Source organism: Rhinolophus sinicus, linkage group LG15 (genome assembly GCF_036562045.2).
Source record: "Rhinolophus sinicus isolate RSC01 linkage group LG15, ASM3656204v1, whole genome shotgun sequence".
NCBI classification, from domain to species: Eukaryota; Metazoa; Chordata; class Mammalia; order Chiroptera; family Rhinolophidae; genus Rhinolophus; species Rhinolophus sinicus.
Genome location: NC_133764.1, coordinates 19,877,265 through 19,899,066, shown reverse-complemented (window position 1 = coordinate 19,899,066; position 21,802 = coordinate 19,877,265). Strand labels below are relative to the sequence as shown.

At 38.7% G+C, this 21,802-nt stretch overlaps 1 protein-coding gene across 1 annotated transcript in view; it reads left to right on the top strand.

Annotated features, from left to right (window-relative positions):
- MYO1D (myosin ID) overlaps window positions 1-21,802 on the top strand; it is a 284,586-nt gene that overhangs the window by 193,903 nt on the left and 68,881 nt on the right. Inside the window, exon 21 of the mRNA XM_019732584.2 lies at window positions 3,011-3,165. Within this exon, the coding sequence (XP_019588143.1) occupies window positions 3,011-3,165 (155 nt within the window). The remainder of the gene's footprint in view (window positions 1-3,010; window positions 3,166-21,802) is intronic.

Genomic DNA, 21,802 nt, shown 5'->3' with positions numbered 1-21,802 from the left:
CTATATCTTTCATCTTTACATTTACTAAATAAGAATGGCTTTTGGTAGTGGTGATGGTGTACAGATCTGTGGGTCTTAACACATGCATGGACATTCGTAACCACCCCCACACCCCCAAACCCTGACAACCACTGACCTGTTGTCTTCTAGCCAATATCGCGTAAAAGGAGTCATGCAGTGTGTGACCTTGTGAGACTCACGTCACTCAGTTTAATGCCTTTGAAATGTGTCCATGTTGTTGCAGATCAATAATTTGTATCATTAGTTCATTCCTTTTTATTGCTGCATAACATTCCATTGTATAGATATATCACAGTTTCTCCATTCACCTATTTCAGTTATTTACAATTTGGGGCAATTATGAGTGGAGCTGCTGTAAACATTCGTGTATAAGTTTCTGTGTGAACATAAAGTTTTATGTCTTTAGGATAAATGCCTAGGAGTGGGATTGCTGGGTCACATGATAATTCTATGTTTAACTTTTGGAATAACTGCCAAACTGTTTTCCTGGTGATTATACCCTTTTACATTCCCACCTTAATGTGTGAGAGTTCCAGTTGTTCCGCATCCTCACTAGCATTTTGTATTATTCCTTCTTTGTTGTTCTGGTTTTGGCCATTCTGATAGGTTGTGGTGGTATCCCATTGTAGTTCTAATTTGCGTTTCCCTCATGGCTAGGGATGTCGAGCATCTTTTCATGCGCTTATTTACCACCCACATGTCTTCTTTGAACTGACTTTAAATATTTTGCCCATTTTTAAGTTGAATTGTTTGCTTTCTTGTTTAGTTCTAACAGTACTTTATATATTCTGGACACTAGTCCTTTATTAGATATATCTTTGAAAATATTTTCTCCCAGTCTGTTGCCTAGTCTTTTCATTTGCCTACCAGTGTCTTTCTCAGTGAAAAGGTTTCAGTTTGAAGTTCAGTTTAACCTTTTTTTTTCTTTTATGGATTATGCTTTTGGTATTATTTCTAAGAAATCTTTGCCCAATCCAAGCCCACAGAAATTTTTCTCCTATGTTTTCTTCTAAAAGTTTTACATATGAATGTCTAAATGTTTCTAGTTATCCAAATGTCCAAAATAACCTTTCTCCATTGAATTGCCTTATGCACCTTTTTAAGTTGAAAAATCACTTGGCCATGTTTGTGTGGGTCTATTTCCAACTCACCATTCTGTTCCACTAATCTATGTTTTTATCCCTTTAACAATCCCTTCAACAAGTGCATTGTCTTGATTACTGTAGCTTTATAATAAGGGAGAAAATCAGCTACTGTGAATCCTCCGACTTTATTATTTTTCCAATTGTTTTGGCTATTCTAGTTCCTTTGCCTTTCCATACACATTTTAAATCAACTTGTTGACATGTACAAAAAAATCCTACTGGGATTTTGGTTGGGATTGCATTAAATCTATAGATCAATTTGGGAGAAATTGACATCTTAACATTTTTGAGTTTTCCAATCCATGAACACATTATTTCTCTCCATTAACTTAGATTTTTCTTTTATAATTTTCATCAGCATTTTAATTTCATTTCTTTCTTCAACATGCTGTAGTTTTCAGTGTATAGGTCCTATACCCATTTTGTTAGGTTTATGTCTAAGTATTTTTGGTTTTGGAGTTGTTGTGGATGGTTTTGTTTTTAAATTTCTGTTTCCAATTGTTCATTGCTAGTATATAGAAATATTTTTTTACGTTGGCCTTGTATCTGATGAGCTTGTTAAACAAACTTATTAGTTCTGGGAGCTATTTTGTAGATCTCTTGGGATTTTCTATGTAGGCAATCATGTAATCTGAATATAGAGACATTTGTTTCTTCCCTTTCAATCTGTGTGCCTTTTAAATGTCTTTAAACCTGCCTTATTGCACTGGGTAGGGCTTCTAGTGTGATGTAGTGTCAGTGGAAATCCTTGCATTTCTCCTGCTCTTTGAGGAAAATGTTCAGTCTTTCACCACTAAGTATGACGTTAGCTAGGGTGTTTTTGTAGATGTCATTTATCAGGTTGAATCCTCTTCTGATCCTGGTTTGCTGGGAAATTTTTATCATGAATGCATGTTGAATTTTGTGAAGTGCTTTTTCTGCATCAATTGATAGGCTTATGTGACTCTTTTATTCTGTTGCTATGATGGATTACATTAATTGATTTTTAAATAATGAACTAGCTTTGCATTTCTTTGATAAACATCACTTGATCGTGGTGTATTATTGCTTTTATATATTGTTGGATTCAATCTGCTAATACTTTGTTGGACGTTCTTACATCCATGTTCATGAAGGATATTGGGTATTGGTTTGTAGTTTTCTTAATACTGCCTTTGTTTATTTTTGGTATCAGGATAATGCAGGCCTCATACTTGTAGATGAGTTACAAAGTGTTTCCTTCCCTTCTCTTCTGCTTTTAAGAAGAGAAATGGAGAATTGGTGTTGTTTATTCTTTAAACGTTTAGTAGTATTCACCAGTGAAATCATCTGAGCCTGGAGTTTTCTTTTTTGAAAGGTTTTTAACTACAAATTTAATTTTTAAAACAGATATAGCAATATTCAGGTTATCTGTTCCTTTTTGGGTGAGTTTAGGTAGTTTGTGTTTTTCAAGAAATTATTTGGTTTTGTCTAAGGTGTTGAATTCATGTACATAGACTTGCTGAAAATATTCTCTTATTATCCATTTAATGTTTATGTGTTCTGTAGTAATATCCCCTCTTCCGTTCCTCATATTGGTAGTTAGATCTCCTCTCTTATTTTTTCTGACTAGAGATTTAGCTGTTTTGTGGATCTTTCGAAAAAATCAGCTCTTTCATTGATTTTTCTCTACTGTTTTTCCGTTTTCAATTTCATTAATTTTTACCCTTCATTTCCTTCCATCTGCTTGTTCCGTGAAATTTCGTAAAAATAAAAGTCATCATGGTTACTGAGAAAACAATTTGTTGTTCAATGACAAAATGTATTTTTAAATGTATTCTTCTGAGAACCAACCTAACAGTTTTCCATAATGTGTCTCTGTGCAGTTGACTGGTCTGAGCGTCTCCAACGGCAAGGACCAACTTGTAGTGTTCCATACAAAAGACAACAAGGACCTCATTGTCTGCCTCTTCAGCAAACAGCCAACTCATGAGAGTCGAATTGGTGAACTTGTGGGAGTCCTGGTGAATCATTTCAAGAGGTAAAGGTTGATTTTTGTAACTAAGACACGTGTCAAACCTATGAAATCGTTAATCAGAATTCTCACAGAACTTGTGTCAATTTTAGTGTATTGAGTTCTTTTCCTTCATAAGGACAGCTTAAATCATCTGTTTCACAGAAGGCAAAATTAGCATCCAGGCTTAGTTTCAAGGTTAGGGATGATCCTCCACTTTTCTAGCCTCCAGCTGAACCAACAAGACATTTCCCTAATGGTGATTTCTTCACGGCCAATCCAAATGTAATTTAATCCAAAAGATAGAAAAACTAATTTTTGTCACAGCTTCTCATTTACCGCAAATATAATCAGTGAATGTGTATACTATGAATATAAACCAATCAGGGGGCAGGTTTAGGATGACATGGAGGTCCATGAAAACTAAAGGAATTCCTGAGAAAGGCAGTGACCTCTACAAAAACGTGGCATTGTGATGGAATGTGGCATATTCTGAGACCTTCGTGGTATCAGCCTAGATGATACATGTGTGTGTTGTGAACAGTGATATGAGAAATATAAACAGGCAGCAGATTCCAAGGGTGATGGGGACCAGTGAATTGACCATTTTAAGCAGGGGAGTGATTTTGTCTGGTTATTTATTGGAGTTGTTTTAGAGATGGGGTTTCTCTTCCCATCGGAGGTCATGGAGTATTTGGGATAGGGTGTTTCTGTGACTCCAAAGTCAGATATTCTTCCCCTTATGACATACTGTCTCTGTGTCCCCACCAACCTGACGCCGGGAGAAAAGCACCCCTCAAAACGCAGGGACTGAGAAATGAGCTCAGTGTCCAGTTCCCTGTCTTCCTAAAAGACATTTCCTAAGTTGCCAGAAGTAATCGAGTATTCCTTATTAGTAGTGTTGTTGTTTTTTAAGTGTAGACATGGCTTTTCTCTCTCTAAACAAAGGCATATTTATAATCAGATGTCCACATGTCTGATTATACTGTGCTCATTTTTGCGGATAAATGTATAGAGCAAATTTTAGAAGCAGGCTGCACAGACCATTTATTTTATGTTATTAAACCTTGTTTTCTAGATCAAAATAGATCTTTAAATGTCTTATATAGTTAAATGCTTTTAAATGCTATAAATAAAATGATGTTTAATGTTCACCTGTTGGGAAAAAAATAAGAATCTAACTAAGGAATTACCCAAAAATAATAATAAACATATGGGCCTTTGAAAGTCCCTTTCATCTGCTAAATAATTATAAAGCTGAGAGAAATCGAAGAGTTTACAATGGAAAGGGAAGACATGGAGAAGGCCTCTCTACCATCAAGTCTGTAACTCCAATGAGCAGGTTTATTTTCCGCCTAATATTTAGTTATGGCAAAGTGTGGACAATTAAAGGGATTTTAATTTGGGTGTCTGTACTAAGGAATAGTTTTGCCTGGGAAACTGAAGGTTATTTTTTTCTCAATCAGAGTCTTGTTTAACAGGTACCAACCCCTTTAAATGCCTCTACAAGAGGTGGAAAATGTGAATCTGGTCCTCAAATCTGTTGGTTACTTTCCTTCCCCACACTCGTATGCATTCTGAGATATGTTTCTAGTTGCATTCCCTCCTGTCTTGAATATGTGTAAGAATGTTAAATGTCTTTAAAATTTATAAATGGAAGAAAGAGAAGAAGGCTGTCAGGTTGCTAGATTTCTTTTATAGTTTCTTCTTGAAGTTCCTGTCCTGTGGATTAAGAGGTCAAGTATAAATAAGAGATAAAATCCTTCCTTCCTGCCCTCAGAAAATTCAGGCGTGCGTGGAATTTTAAGGTAGAGTTATAGTCATCAGCTTGTTATTGACTTCTTGAGGAAAGGTTAATTTGATTTTTTTTTCTAGCTGTTTTCCTTTATTGTCAAGTATCATATCATTGGTGTGATTTCGAGAAACAGATTGTGTTTTACAAGCAAAATGATGTGGCACATAACCATTTATCTCTGGGTTAACCATGGCGATCCAAAGATGATAGGGATTTAAGTCCAGACCAATTCTTATCTTACAGGTAATTTCCTTAAAATACATTCAGGTTCAGAGAAGTTCTCTACTTAGAAGTTGGTAGGAAAGTGCTCAAAGTAACAAAACATACTATTGATAGACTAGATTTGAACCGGAATCATTGTCTTAAAAAAGTTTATAAAGAAAAAGGATTAGGACATAAAGTTTATGACCAAATTCCAGCCAAGTTTCAGAGAGAAGAGGGAGAAATAAAAATTTTGAAAAAGAGTATATCTCATTTTATTAGGCCAACACAACACTATATCCCAAACAGGTAAGGATGGCACAAGAAAAGTATAGTCCAATCCCACTTTAGTGCAGAGATTGTTTTTTAATCCTAAGTAAAATGCCCAAAAATTGGATCTAGACTGTCTTAAAAGAATAATTCATCATGACCAATGAGGCTATACCCAAAGAATTCAAGGATGGCTGTCCATTTAGGAAGGTCTATTAATCTGTTCATATTTGATAGTTCTTAATAGAAGAAAAAAACACTATTTGATAAAATTTAATACTTATTCCCAATAAATAAATATACAACCAAAATGACTAAATCTTCAGTAAGGGAGGAGTAGGAACGAATAAGAGGCACACCTGCAGCTGCTGGTCAAAATCAGTTGAGCAGAAATGGTTACAGGGTTACCACCCAGGGAGCCGGTGGCCTAAGGAAACTTCTAAGTCCTGCTGACCTCAGTGTGTGGAGGGTGAAGAGGAAGGCTGTACTCAGCTGAGGGAAGAAATGGCCTCAGGCAGAGGATGCTGCCGTGTGGAGAGCCGATGAGGTAAGGTCACAGCCTGAATTGAAGCTGTCGGACAACCCTATATGATAACCTCACCTCTTCAGGGACTGAACTGAATTCAGCAAACGGCTGCTCCTACTCAAAGCAAATAATAAACCAGAAAGAAAAGAGCAAGAGAACTGAGCACAGGCAATATGAAAATAAGGAACAAAGAAAATAAGGAAGGGCAGATTAAAAATATGTAAATAAACTTTACATTGAAAAAAAGAACAGGTCAAGCACAGACCAGTCAGAACAGACGCCACGCAGAAATACCTGGTACAGCCACATCAGCGAGTCTGGAATATATTCCACAGATCAAAAAGTACACCAAAGGAGGAAGGGAGGGGGACCCAAAGTGCAATGCGTTTAGAATATGCTAATGACATTAAACAGGTTTCTTTACTGCAGTACTTCTCAGAGCTTTTAATATGCCTTTGTTCCTTTTTAAATACAGCCAATAAAAAAGCTGGAAGAATGTGTGTGTGTGTGTGTGTGTGTGTGTGTGTGTGTGTGTGTGTTTATAAGTATGCATACACACACAAACACACACATATATGTATGTGTATATATATACACATACATATATATATATGTGATTTTGTATATTATATACTATTTCTGAAAGATACGCAGGAAGATAACAGTGTTTATCTCCTGACAGGGAGAGTGGAGATGGGGTACTAGGAGAAAGACGTAGGAGAGAGACTTATTTATTTTTCCTTATAAACCTTTTGCAACAAATATGTGTTACTTATCTGATTTTTTTTTTCATTTTAATAATAAACAAACAGCAACTAGTGTTTCCACATATTATAGATGGTTCAGACTCATGGTTATTTTCCTTTCCTGTTCAGAAAAGTCGAAAAGAACAAAAGAGCTTCCTAAGTGAATGATCCATCTCCTGGCATTTGAACACCTTGAAATAAACCCGAGTAAAATCTTTTGGAATACCACGGTTCTGTAAGGTCCCACAGTGTACATGACGTGAACCTAAAGTGAGGTTCCGTTTCCTGTGATGGTTGTGCCAGTGGTTTACCAGGCCAGGTTGCTTTGCAGAGGTTATGAAAATGGCTGACTTGACTTTTGGGTTGTATCTCATTCTCAGTAGCGACTACCTGCTGGTGGTGAGCTTTTCCACCCACTAGTAAACAGATGGTCTCACATTGGCTGCTGTAACTACAAAGTCACCAGAAACGCTGCGATATTAAGCTATCAAAGGACCCATCTGCCCTAAGCAGCTGTCCAGGCATTTGCCTGTCTGGATGCTGGAAACCTCAGTATAACCTCCATCTTGGGCATAGAAACTTCTTATTTTTCCTGTTCTCTTTCTGTGGATGAAAGCCAGGAGTCAGTGCCATCTGCTTCTTGTTTTCCATATGCAGTCTCTTTAATATCTGCTTAATTAAAGGAGCACTGTTCCTGAATTTAACTCAACACTTGACCTGTTTCTCTGCTGTATTTTGCTTATGTTCTTTTTAACTCACACTTAAAAGCACGGCTAGACGTAGACTGATAAGCAGGTCATTGGTTGCAGCCTGGGGAATACAGGGGTCAGGGAAGATGGGGCCTCCTGACCGAGATGAAGGAAGCAGAGGACTGAGGCCACCTCCCAAAGGCCTCTGCTCCTGGCCCTCCCTGCCCAGCACTGCCCCTGCTCTCCGCCTGCCTGCTACTGCCATATGGGTCTCCTGCTCCTCTGTCCCTGACCCTGAATACATGTTTTGATGGCCCTTGATCTGTACTCCCAAACTGCTTTCTTTGAATGGCTGGCTACTAATCATAGTAGTTTACATTCCAGCTAAAAACATAAAAGACAAATAAAGAAAGATAGTTGAAAATAATGTAGGTAGCCAACTATAGAAAGTGTGGTTAATTAAATTATGGGTCCATCTCCTTAATGGAGTATTTAGGCCGTTTATAATTATAATCATGGAAGCCATCTGAGTCTTGATGACAGCAGTTCACCCTCCTCTGCCTTCCAATAGAGGGATACGTGAAAACATAGAAAGAGATGCCAACTTTCCATAGTGCTGGAAACTGGAAATGTTACTCAACCAGCGGCCCACAAGAGGGACGTCCTTCACCTGTGCTTACATGTCACTTCATCAGGCCTTCCCTGATCACCCACCCCAGCACTCCCTGCCCCCCTCCCCTACTTGATTTTTTCCCCCCATGGCTCTCATCTCCATCTCATGTTGGATCTTTACTGGTTTATTTCTTTATCCTATATATTCCAACTAGAATATAAGCCCCATGTTAGCAGGGACTTTTCACTGCAGTTTCCCTGTTCAGATCAGTGCTGGGCACTCAGAAGCCTCCCAGCAGATCAACATTGAAAACTGAGGTGGGCCGAAGGGGTCCACTGGCCAAAGGATACTTCTAGCCCTTCCCCGCCGGTTATGTGCATCTAACCCACCAGAAGATGGCAACTTAGTCCTCCTTCTGTCTGAAAGCAAGGAAGAACGCTTACAATTTCCTTCCCTGTATGAATACCTCTTTTCTTGTACTGATTCCAGGCTTACAGCTCTAAGCAATGTAATACATCTAGGGACAGAAGTGAATAAGTATTTTAAGATATTAAATCAGCCACCCAAAGAGCTATGGGCTGGAAGAGCAATGAGTACGTTGTATGCTGGGAGTGGCAGCTTTTCACTTACTTTTTTTTTAACAACTGAAGGACTAGAAATAATTTCAGACTCCCCTTGTCAGTAAGCTGACAAGAAAGTGAGATCTAGGGACTTCTGCTCAGATCAGCAGCTTCATAGTAAGTAAAAGACTTCAAAGCCACTAGAGGCTGTGCACATGAGCCAGCGCTCCAGCTTAAAAGCTGAGAAATGGATTCTAACTTCAAACAGGTGAGCTGTAAGAAGGGACCCAGAAGAATCTGTATGTCCCTTTTGTGGGAGAACAGGACTGAATAGATGTCTCCTTAGTTATGAGGCCTATGAAGAAACACAGCAGCAGTGAGAAAGATGCAGACTATAGACTTAAAAAGAAAAGCCGATTTCTAAAAGGATTATAACAGAAAATTCACATTAGAGAAACTATCCTGAATAAAATTCAAGAAAGCACAGATTCTACATAAACAGAGCAAAGCTCACACGACAGACTGAGATGAAGAAGGGGCTGGCTAAGAAACAAAAATGTTCAGTTATTTGAATGACGTAAGAAGAGCTATTAGAAAACATAAGTCAACATTAAAATATGGAAATGGCACAGTTGGTATTGCAGACAATAGAACTGCTATGAAAGAAAAGTTTCGGAATGTCTCTTGGCATGCAGAGGAAGGGGACAATGACAAAGAAGTTGATAGACATATGGGACAGAGAACAAAAAGTGTGCATTCAAATAACAGATGTACTTGAAAAAGAAACAAACTGAGCAAAAGTAAGACTATTTCCTTGATTCTAAGAAGTACAGTTTTTCAAATTCTAACATCTGAAATTGGGATGTGACTTAAAATTGATGGATTCTTACAGTGATAACAGACAACATCTTTCTTAGCAATACACAAAATAAGGATACATCTTACAGAAAAGGTATCTTGTATCCAAAAATTACGGTAGTTTAAAACATACTAGAAGAAAATCTTATGGTGAAATCATTTTGAAGATCTAAAGTACCTACTTTTCGTTTTCACTGTAATGACTTTTTTTAATTTCAAATATTGACAAAATATATGTGTTAAGTATTTAAGCATACAGAATAGAGACAGGAGGGGTAAGATTCCCTTACAAAGGGACAAAAATTAGGATTGCCTCCATCTCTGTTCTACAGTAGTAAATGCCAGAATCCAGTGGACCAACATCTTTCATCTTTTTAGGGGAAAGGGTTAGGGCCCAAGAATTATATGCCCAAGTAAACTCTCATTTGTGTTTAACAGACAGACAAGCGTCGGAAAGTCCTGCTATTGGAACAGCTGTGGTCAGGGAGTCAAGTCTGTCACACTCTCCCCCTTTCGTCTCTACCTCTCTGTGCTTGCCACCTTCACTCCCCTACGATGGCTTCTCCCACGCCGCTGGCAATGTCTGCTAAGAACTCCCAGAATCTCCTTTTCTAGCTTTGCCCCCAGTGAGGAGTTAAAGGCCGTGTTTTCTGGGCTACTGTCCAAAAATCCCCAGGAAGTGTCCCCACTAACCCAGTAATTGTCACCGTGTGGCTAAGATGCCTACGCCGATGGCAGTCACTCTGGCCAGAGAAGCGAATCTTCTCAGTCTATGGAAGTCTCCGATAAGACCAGGGGAAGAGCATTTTTTGGAAGAGGGCAAGGCAGAGCTGGGTGGGAGTGTTTGGAGATGAAGTGTGTGTGAGGCCAGCATTTCCCAAAAGAAGCAGAAAGTGATGCCGCGCAGAAAAAGACGAATGGGAGAGCGTCGTTACTAATTATGAAAACATAGAAACCGTATGAAAGTCCATCAAAATATACAGGTTAAATATATTACGGTATTTCCGTTCAATGAAACAGCATATAGCCATGAAAAAAGCAGTGACAGTCTTTCTGGATAAGGGCTCCCTAACATGTGGCTGCATCAGTATTGGAATTACCGGAGGTGCTTGTTCCCATTGCCGGGCCCCTTCCCAGGTCTTGTAACTCTCCAGGAATCTATTCCCTTACTACCCAAGTGATCCCCACCAGTTTCATGAGCTGACACAGAAAATGACCAGATGAGCATGGGTGTTTTCACAACAAAACAGCCATTTAGCTGAAGCCATTGTAACAAAAGAAGCATTTAAAAAAAACCAAACCCTTAAAGCTTCATGTTTATACAATTGTTATTACCAAATACAGTACAAAATAAGCATTCCCTCCTGCCCCAGTGAAGAGAGATGGGGTAAGATGTTGGCTGAGGTTCAAAGAAAAGGGGTCAAGGAGAGGTGGAAATGAGATGAGAATTGACAAACCGCACTAGACCAGTATTCTGTTTACCACCTCTCCTTGTCCCAGAAAGAGCCATCACCCGTTCTAAGCAATGGCTTTCAATGACCCTAAGAAGTTTGCAGTTAGGACCTGCCTGCACATTTCCAGATAGGAAACCCCACCTGCAAATAACAGGCATCCACAGAATAAAAAATGTATACATATGGTGCCAAAACAATGTATGCACATTTTAAAAGGGAAAAACTATATTAATTGTAATGCTCAATGTATACCAATAACAAAAGATGAATACAAGTCACGCTTGACTTCTGCAATTACAAGAGGTGTTCAAAGTGGTTACCATCAGCGTCCACACACTCTGATGGTGGCGAACTACTGCTTGAGCAACGCTGACCAAAGTGTCCACTTGTATACATTTTTTTGGCACCCCCGTGTGTGTGCGCGCACATATATATATATATATATATATATATACACATACATATATACACACATATATATACATACATATATGTATATATATGTATGCACACACACATACACATCTGCTGTACAAATGAACACAGAGCGAGATCCTAAAAGCTTTTCAGTGCACAAGCCAGGACCCCAGTCAAACAGCAGTGTGGGTAACATCTGCTGTAGCTAGCCTGTGAGCCATCTACGGGCTTTCCGTTTCTCTAGCTCTGCACTGGGCCCATCTGCCTTGAGAAGCAGCTGCCCTTGGGTAAAGCTCCTGAGAGGACATGCAGTCATCCTTATGATGGAGATTTTCTGGGGTTTTTGTGCAGATCAAAGATACTTATTTGCTTTATGATATATCTGTCGTTGCCTTTCATGTTGAAAGAGAAAATCCAAAAGTCCTGGAAAACTGATCACCTTTTCAGCATCTCTGTGGGGAGATAGTGTACTTTTAGAGTAATTGTGTTTTGGTAAAGGCCCATAGCACTAAACATTGCAATATATGTTAAACTAGAGATCTTCCTGTGAGGTATTCGTAAATTTACCAAATGATTAGTGAACAATACACTGGTTGGTGCTATGTGTTGGATTTTTTTTTTTTCTAAATTGTCAGAAATAATTCTTTAATTTAATGGGATTTTTTTTTTTTAAGTGTTCTTAGTGGATTTATGTCAAGTCTTATTGTTGCCAGAAAACGGGTTCTTGGTATGTCACAGGAAAAGAATTCAAGGACGCACTAAATTTATTAGAGAAGGACTATACGCTCTCAAAAAGGGAGAGTGGGCAGGCCTGCGAGAAGAGCAACTGCCCCAAAAAAACAAAGAGGCTTAGGAACTTATGACTTCTAAAATGAGGGTGTGAAATAATTAAGCTTTAGGGGTGGCATTAGAGGTGTCCCTAGGCAGGTCCTTGCTGACCACTCCTTCCCATCAGGAGGAGGGATTTGTGTCCTTATTTGACGCTTGTCAGACCTGTCGTGGCAGCACAGGGGGTGGAGATTTTCCCCGAACTGCAATGCTAATAAGATTATAATTAGCTAAAGTTCACCTTGAGGGACAAGATGGCGTCCTGGATCTGCTCTAGGCCACGGAAAGCTAGTTCTGGTTGGTCAGGTTGGGATACTTTATCTTAAGGATGAGCTCACCTCCGCCCTCCTTTGTTTTGCTGCACTTCCTCCTTCCCTTCCTCCCCCTCTCTCCCTGCGGCCCTATTCTTTCTGCCTATGGTAACATCAGCTGTTCGGGAGTCAGGATTTTATATAAGCCTAACATACTTAACCACATATTTTATTGGAAACAAACACTTATATTTTCACACCATCATTCAGTCTGCATTCTCTGAGCACCCACTGCAGGTCCAGCTATGGGTGGTGGGAGGGATACAAAGATGCAGCATTTGGTCCTCTCCCTCCAGCAGCTCCTAATCTCATGGGGAAGGTGGCATGTGCACTGTACTGCCTGATACGTGCTGCGATGGGGCCGTGGGCAGAGGCCTAGGCCGTGAAAGCACTGGCCCCCTTTGCTTCTCAGAGTCAGAAAAGCCCTGATAGAGCAGGTGACCATCCAGCTGGCTCTTCAAGGGTCTGGGATGTTATCAGTTGGGAATGGGATGATATTTTCCCCAGAGAAGGAAAACAGAATATGCAAAAGCTTGGTGGAGAGAATAGCTTATATACGTAGGAGCTTATAAAGTCCCATGCCAATGAATTTGAACTTGATCATATAGGTTATGGGGAGAAATTGCGTATAAAAATATACAACTGCCCGATGAGACAAAGCCTAATGACAGATATCTTACAGCCTCGAGGTGCTCAGGAATGAAAAATAATCGTCCACTTAAGGGAAATGGGAACTTGAGGACACTAGGTAATATATAATCCATCCATGTCCCCCACATGCCAAAAAGAATGAATTGAGTAGAGAAAGAGCTAGCAAGGTAGGGGTTAGAAAGGCAAGTGCAACTCTAATAAAACCAGAATTCAAAAGTTCTCCAAGGGGTAAGAACTATAACAAAATTCCTTTGTAACTTCCCTGCTGTTTATTTTGAACACCCAAAATATATAGTCATGTGCTGCTTAGCGACAGAGATACATTCTGAGAAATGCGTCGTTAAGCGATTTCATCATTGTGTGAGCATCACAGAGTGCACTTACGCACCTAGATGGTCCAGCCTCCTACACACCTGTGTTATGTGGAATAACACCATAGTATATGCAGTCAGTTGTCGACCAAAAGTCATTACGCAGCATATGGCTGTAGTTATTCACAATAACAATTCCTAAAATGTGAAGGGTGTCCTTTTGTTAGATACTTCCATGTCTTTTATACAAGCATTGTGCTCTTAAGGGACTCCAAAGTCCATCCAACTATTCCCAAATAGCAGTGCCAGATGTTATGGTTTGACTATCACAGACAGTCCGCCTGAATTTCAGGTCATCCAGACCCAAGCTTTTCCTAGAAATTGGCACTACCCACTTTTTCAAACTAGGTCCTAACCTACAAAGCAATTGTCAAGATCCACAGATTTTAGCATGTCCTATGGAAAATTTAGGTTATACTAAAATTTTAAATCCTCCTTCAGTTATTTTCCTTTAATATTTAGTATTCATCCATCAAATTTGCCAAATAATTAATTCATCTAATTTATGAAACATACCAATTTACTAAAAATTTGTTTCTTTGACTCTTTATAAAGTTTACAACAATTCAGTTAGCTGAAGTGACAATTAATAGCTTTTGAGAATTGCCACAAAGTCAGTTGATCAATTTTGATAATAGTTTAAGGAATAGTTCCTTTGTTTCTGGCTTGGCTGCTGCAGCTTGCAGTTGCTGGACCAGCAGAGAACGGAAGTGAAGGGAGGACAGTATGTGGCCCCTGCATCTGAGCTACCAATCCCGCAGAGAGGGGAGTGTGAGGGGAGCAAAAGGGACAAGCTTAAGGGTGAGGGAGAGTTGCAAGGCCCAAAAACCTTGTCAGCCCTGCAAATCCATCCAATAAAAACTGGATCAACAAAAACCAATTTTGTTAAATGTGCAAAACTGGTAAATTTAGCCAATTACTTTTCATCAGTGAACTGTCCTAGTTCATAGCAAGTTCCCCTAGATTAAGCTAGTAGGAACTGGGTTTCTGTCCTTGCATCCAAGAGAGCCCTACCCTAATGCACTGAAGTCCTACAAAAATCAACAGTTTTGATACACTGGTACCTACTAATGAATCACGTGGAGAATGTTGTTGGTTCTTAGTAAAACTTATAGTCGATACTTCATTGCCAACATTTAGCATTTCTCCTAAGATACCTATTCAACCTGCCTCGAAAGTGTTACTGGAGGCTCATTAGCACAGTGAAGTGTCTCAATTTTGTAAATATTGAGGTGTTCAACTCCTCTGTAGGTATTAGAGATATTCCTTTATGAATTGATATTGTAAGTTTGTATTTTATTCAATTTAACTGCTCATTTTGTAACTGAGCTTTTAAAACAAATGCTTCAGATCCTGCCAGTTGTGGCTTGTAGTTTTTTTCTTGTCTCTGAGCATCAAAATTGAAGACACAGGTGACTTAGAAATTTTAATTGCTATATTCATGTTTACATTGTCAAACAGGTGTACAGTTGACCCTTGAACAACAGGGGGGGTTAGAACACCAACCACCCATGCAGTCGAATATCTGAGGATAACTTAAGTTGGCCCTCCACATACACAGATTCCCAACCACAGATGGAAAATAGTAATTCCTTTTTTTCTCCTTGTAGAGCTACAGCCTTGTCTCTATGTTTTAAATTTTTCTTCCTAGCATTATTTTAATTTTTCCCTCAGGGGTGAAATAAAAAAAATCTAATACACAATTGAAATGAAAATAACAGATTGTTCAGTCTGTTGGAAGAAAATGATTTTCATTTGGATTTTGGAAGGACAATGAGGCAAGCCAAAGGGTAGTCAAACTCTAGACTTTAGCAAGCAGGTTTTCAAAAAAACAGAAAACGTGAAGTGTTCATCTATGACTAAGCCCTTTAAAATAAGATATGCTCAAGAAAAGGAACATTCCCCTTACACATGAAATCTGTAGTTTTATATAACAAACCAGGGAGGAAATTAAAGAAACCAGTGTGGCTGAACTTAGAGCAATCACTCACATTTTCTTAAAACCAGGAAAAAAGATAGAAGGAGGGTGGTAACCAAAAACAATGTTTAAAAAAATGGCAGTTGCCTGTAAAAACATCGTCAGGAAGACTGAAGTTAGAAATGAGCTGAGGCTTGGGGAGAATAATAACAAAAATGCGGGAGGTGCACTGCCTGGTGGAACAAGGATGAAACAGACATCATTGTTCAGGGAACACATAGAAGGTGTTTTCATTTGACCCATCAAGAAATAAGTTTTAGGGAAAGAAACCAAAAACAAACCGTAGGGAATGTAAAATCCAATTAGGAAAAAGAAGACAACTGAGTGCTTTATTATTAGTTCAAACCTCCAGGCCTGAGACGGGATGACATTTGCTGCAAACCCCCGTCCACTGGCAGTGATCTTTGAGCAGCCATGGAGCATGGAAAAAGTGCCAAAACACTGAAGGCTGGTAATGGTTTTCCTAGTGTTGCAAATGCAAACAAAGATCCAAAAATTACAATTCTCATTGAACCTAACATAAATGTTCAGCAAGATTCTAAAATAAACTAATTTATAAGTACTTTTTTTTTGGGGGGGGGGGGGGCAACAAAGTCAACATAAGCTCAGTGAGAAAAAACTTGATTAGAACTAACCTTTAAATGATTTCGTTTGAACAATGAGTTGGGTGAAGACTTGTATTTCAGATAACAAAAATCAGGATTCAAAATATCAACAGACTAGAAAACGGACTATAAGCCAAAAAATGAAATAAATGAAAAGTTCTGCCTTTGGATTCAAAATGTCATTTGCACACATGGGGGCAGAAGCCTCTAAGGGCACTTCTGTCTCCAAGACTCAAGTACTAACGTGTGATTCTCTGTTACAGGAAGCGCTAGGGTGCAGATAAGAAACTTACCTCTAGAGAAGAGAGTAGGAGATCATTCTTTCAGATTAAATCGGAACGATTTTCTTCCCTGAATTTTGAGAGGGCAAAGGGCATAGTATTTCCCAGAGCTTAGAACATTAAAATAGCCTCAGCAAACAAATTCTTAACTTTCTTGTCGTTATTTCCACATGGCAAATGTTCCTGGCCAGACCCTCTGCAGATCCCAGGCTTCTCTATATAATGGGGAAAGGTTTGTTTTATTGAATTCAAAGCCCACCTTCCAGCCTTTCTTAATAGCAATTACTTCCTTTAGCTTCTACTCTTTGACACATAGAAAAACTGTTCCAAGCCTCCTTTTCTTCACATTTGAGACCAAAAGAAATAATCAACATGACATTCATGGGGTTTTTTAAAACTGGTTTTTGCGTTTAATATTTTATTTTTGGTCTTTTTAACTTGTCCAAAAAAAATTATAGAATGTCAAATTTTCCATAATTGTCATTATTAATGTAATAACCAGAAAAACAATTTAAAAGTTAAAAGATTATTTTAGAATATCTTTTCTTCTAGAAACAAAGCAACTAGTGACCAGTAAATTCACATAAAATTTCACAGTGGAAAAAAGTCAGTTTGATCCATGCATCCATCCTTGGTAAGATAGAATCATTACTAAATGAAGCAGAGAATTATGTCCTGGTCGTAGGGAGAAATACCAGGCCTAGAGATGCTATAGAAAATGAAAAGAATATGACTTGAGAAGATAAGGAGAAAATGGAATAGGAAAGCAGCCTTATAGTATTAGGTGACTCAGAGAACTCCCAGTCAGAAAAAAGTATCAAGGAACAATTTGTTAAAGGATATTGTATTGCTTGCTAACCAAGACAAATGAAAAACCCCAAGCCCAGCCTACCTAAATCATGCCACTTAGAATTAGTAACTGCTGGTTTTCCACATCTGAGGCTTCTTTGATGCATGGTGATTCTTGGCCTTCTCTGTTCAGCATATGCGTTGAATTAACAGACCTAGTAGAAAGGAGGATTTGACAGGAAACAGTGTAGCTTCTAGTCCTAACTCGACCACCAGCTGTAAGCCCTTGTGCAGGTCAACCTTTCTTCCATGGTGTATCTATAAGATTAACAGTCTTCACCAAATTTGTTCATTCATTTTTTTAAAATATACTTTTCTACTTGCATGATGAAAACGTTCTGAAGATCTGTTTCACAACAGTGTGACTGAATAATCTTAACACTACTGTTACTGAACTGTACACTTACAAATGGTTAAGGTGGTAAAAATAACATAAAAATCAGTGTTGGTTAACTAGCACCATAGAAATAAGGGGAAAGAATATTTGAAGCTCAGTCACATATCAGACATCGTTTTAGGCGTAGGCATACAGAGACCAAACTCTGCCATTACGAAGCTTGTGGTCTCTCAAGGGAGATGAATGCATAACTAATAATGAGCTTGTAGAAGTACAAAGAGAGTGGCTTAAAACACAAAGGTCAGCGCATAGCTTTAGATGGGAGTGAGAAATGGGGGAAATGTTCTGGGGGAAACTTCATCAAAGAGAAGTGGTGTCTGTACGAGACTTAAAAGGAGATCTCTAAGTTTAAAAAGTGGCAGACATCCACTTCTAGCCAAGATGGAGTAACAAGGATGAGATTTACCCTCCTACCTTATACAACTGAAAAACAGACAAAGTGTATGAAACAATAGTTTTGAAGACATTGGCTACCCGACAGTGAAGGACAGTGATCCATGGGAGAGCAAACAAATGAGGTGACCTATAGTTGCCCCAGTGTACTCCCTTGAGACAATATCCAGGCCAAGGCACAGGGAGGGAAAGCCGTAGTGGAGCTAGGGCTTGGGAGACCAAGGCTAATAAAATTTCCAGGGCATAGTACCAGAGGAGAGAGCTGCACAGAGAACTCTGGAGATCTCCAGGGGTCCCTGTTAAGTGTTCAGCTGAATACTGACCAGCACATGATATAAGAAAACTACCTGAGGACACACACACACACAAAAACTCAAGATTAGAGATAACAGTGCCTGCCTTCACAGAGATTGAGGAGAGGTGCCTGTTCCCACAGCCAAACTGGAAAACCTCATCGTTCACAGGGCATTAAATATAGTACACAGAAGGTCTTGCTTCATAGTGGGGAATAACTGGCCCTAGACTGAGCACTGCTCTGATTTCCTCTAACAAATATAAAAGCAAGACCCAAAAGGATCAAATTACTTCCAAGTAACTTAGCTGCAATCCATAAATAGCTCAAGAATATTTATAGTAATACAAAGTTATCCAGCACTCAAGTAGGTAAAATTTACAATGTCCACCATTCAATCAAAAAATCAGCAGGCCTGCAGAGAAGCCGGAAAATATAATCCATTATGAAAAGAAAAATCAATCAAAGCCAACCCACAACTACCAGAGATGTTAGAAATAACCAACAATGACATAAAAAGACTTATTATTATCGTAGTACATAACAAACAGTTAAAGATAGGGAAGATATTCCAGAAGACCCAAATCAAACTTCTAGATGCGAAAAACACATCTGGCATGAAAATACACTGGATGGGATTAACAGCATATTAGACATTGTAGAAGTAAAAAAAATAGTGAACTTGAAGACATAGCAATAGAAACTATCTCAAATGAGCACAGAGAGAAAAGAGAAATTGTTGGGAAAAGAAACAGATCATCAGTGAAGTGTGAGACAACTTCAAACTGTCTAATGTATGTATAAATGAAGTTCCCAAATGAAAGGGAAAGATGGGGGGTAGGGGGAGACTGAAGAAACAAGGGCTGAAATTTTCCCAAATTTGATGAAAACTTCATAAACCCACAGATCCTAGAACTTAGACACAAAAAAATCACAAATAAAATGACACCAAGACATATCACAATCAAATTGCTCAAAACCAATGATAAAAATAAAACCTTAAATGCAGCCAGAGGAAAAAGATACATTATATACAAAAGAATAAAGATAAGGGTGTAACAGATTTCTCATCAGTAACAATAAAAGTGAGAAAACAGTGGAACAACATCTTTAAAGTACTAAAGGAAAAAACTGTCAACCTCCAATTCTATACCAAGCAATAATAGCTTTCAAAAACTAAGGTGAAGACTTTTCAGACGTACAGAAGCTGGAACAATTCATTATCAGTTGACTCACAGTACAAGAAATGTTAAAGGAAGTCCTTCGGTCAGAATAAAAATATACCAGATGGAAATATGGCTCTCCACAAGTGAATGACTAGCATTAGAAATAGTGTGGGTATGTATATAAGATTCTTTCCTTTTTATTTCAGTCTTTTTAAAAGATAATTATCTGTTTAAAAATAACTGTAAGAAAGTAATACAGGTCAATTCATGAAAAGAACACATAACAAACCCAAATGTTTATGCCCCTAATGTCCATTAACAGGTGAATGGGTAATCATACCGTGGTTCATCCATCCAGTGAACTCCTACTCAGCAATAAAAATAATGACTACTGGTACACACTACCACATGGCTGAATTTCAAATTTTATTTCAGTATGAATGCTTGGTGAAAGAGGCCCACCTGAAAAATGTACATACTCTATGATTCCATGTATATAAAAATGTAGAAAATACAGATTAATCTGTAGTAATAGGAGGCATATCAGTGGTTGTCTGGGAAAGGAGGGTAGGTGGGGAGGGGCAAGAAGAAGGGGTTACAAAGGAGCACAAGGAAACTCTTGCGGGTGATGAGTATTTTGAGTGTGGTGATGCTTTCACAGGCACATACCCATCTCAAAACTTTTCAAATTGTATACTTTGCATATGTGGAGTTTATGATGTCAGTGATGCCTCAATCAAGCTGTGAACAAGCTTGGGAACAGGATCCCTCTAGGGAGGGATATTCAGGTGACCTGGGCAGTGCATTTGGGGGAGAATAAAACAGCATGACCAAAGCCATAAAGGAAATATTTGAAAATACGTTCTGAGAACAGTGACAAGCAGTCTAGTGTGGCAACGTCAGAGGTTGGGTGAAGAGAATGGCAAGAAATACTAGAAAGGTGTGTAGGTGTGACCAGATAATCAGGGAACTTGAAGGCAATGAAGTGAGTTTGCATTTATGCCAAAGCAGGAGGAAGTCACCAAGGAAAACATCAATAGTGAAAAAAGAGACCAGATTAGAACCCTAGGCAATTTCTGTGTTTAATGGATGGGAGATCAAAACAGGAGACAGAGACTTGGGGGAGATAATCTTTTGGAAAGAAGAGGACAGCACGGTCCAATGCCTCAGCATAAAAGGAGACGAAGACCTGGAAAAGTCCATTTGAGTTGGTGGCCTTTGAAAGTGCCATTAGTAGAGTGTTAGGAGTGAAAGCCAAATGGCCAAGAAAAAGGAGGAAGAAGAGGAAGAGAAAGATGGAATGGAAGTATATTCTGATCTTTAAAAGTTAGCTTATCTCTTTCTCTTCTAAATTCCATGGTTTTAAACTCACACGTTTAATTTTTTTTTAATTATTTCTCACATTCCTTTTTTGTTGTTGTTAAGCTTTTATTTATTTTAAATGTGTTTTTCCAGGACCCATCAGCTCCAAGTCAAGTAGTTGTTTCAATCTAGTTGTGGAGGGCACAGCTCACAGTGGCCCATGCGGGGATCAAACCGGCAACCTTGTTGTTAAGAGCAATGTGCTCTAAGCAACTGAGCCAACCGGCCACCCCCAAGTTTAATTTTTTATATTGTACAAATTCAAGAAAACCAGCTTTAGGTGTCTGCTCTATAGGTGAGAACCTGAGTGTCCAGTTGTAAATGTGTTCTAAACTCAGCAAGCTGATGTTGATTCCTGAATAAGCAGTGTTGGGAAGTTACTATTCTAACTGGTGAAAGCAGCAGTTCTGTTATTGGGAAGGAGTGGGTGAACCTGAGAACACCGGGGTACTTTTCAAACCTTAGACACATGGGGATTCTGATACCCCATTTCCCTTCAGACTCACTACCCATGGGAGCCTCTGTTACTCGTATTTGGTGGTAGTTTATTGGACTTCTCCTAGGGTTAAAAAAAAAAAAAAAAAAATTTAGGACCACTAACAAAGGGAAATATTTTTGCCAAGTAACTTGTTTTATATACTCGTATATGAGGTTTCAACGCCATATTTTGCTACTTACTTATATACAATTTCTGCCAGCCATTTCTTATGTTTTATAAACCCAGGCTTTCTATTACCTAATTCTAGGGTCTCTTTGAAACTTGTTTCTGAATCTTAAAATTCCCATCTGTTTGGATTCTTATTTAGGCTCTATTTTCTACTGTCACTAGAGGAAGCTAAGTCATGTTGACTGTTTTGTGACTAGACTATGAATCCTTGGCAAATAAACTCAGTATTATTGTTAGTTAAATGATAGCCATCAGTTCAGAAGAGCAGAACTCAGACCTGGCAGTACACCTTTGGCAAAAAGAAAAGATATAAGAGTAAACATCTCCTGACAAACCTTGATTAATTGTTAGATACCACACATTATCTCTGTTCTAAATAACGTA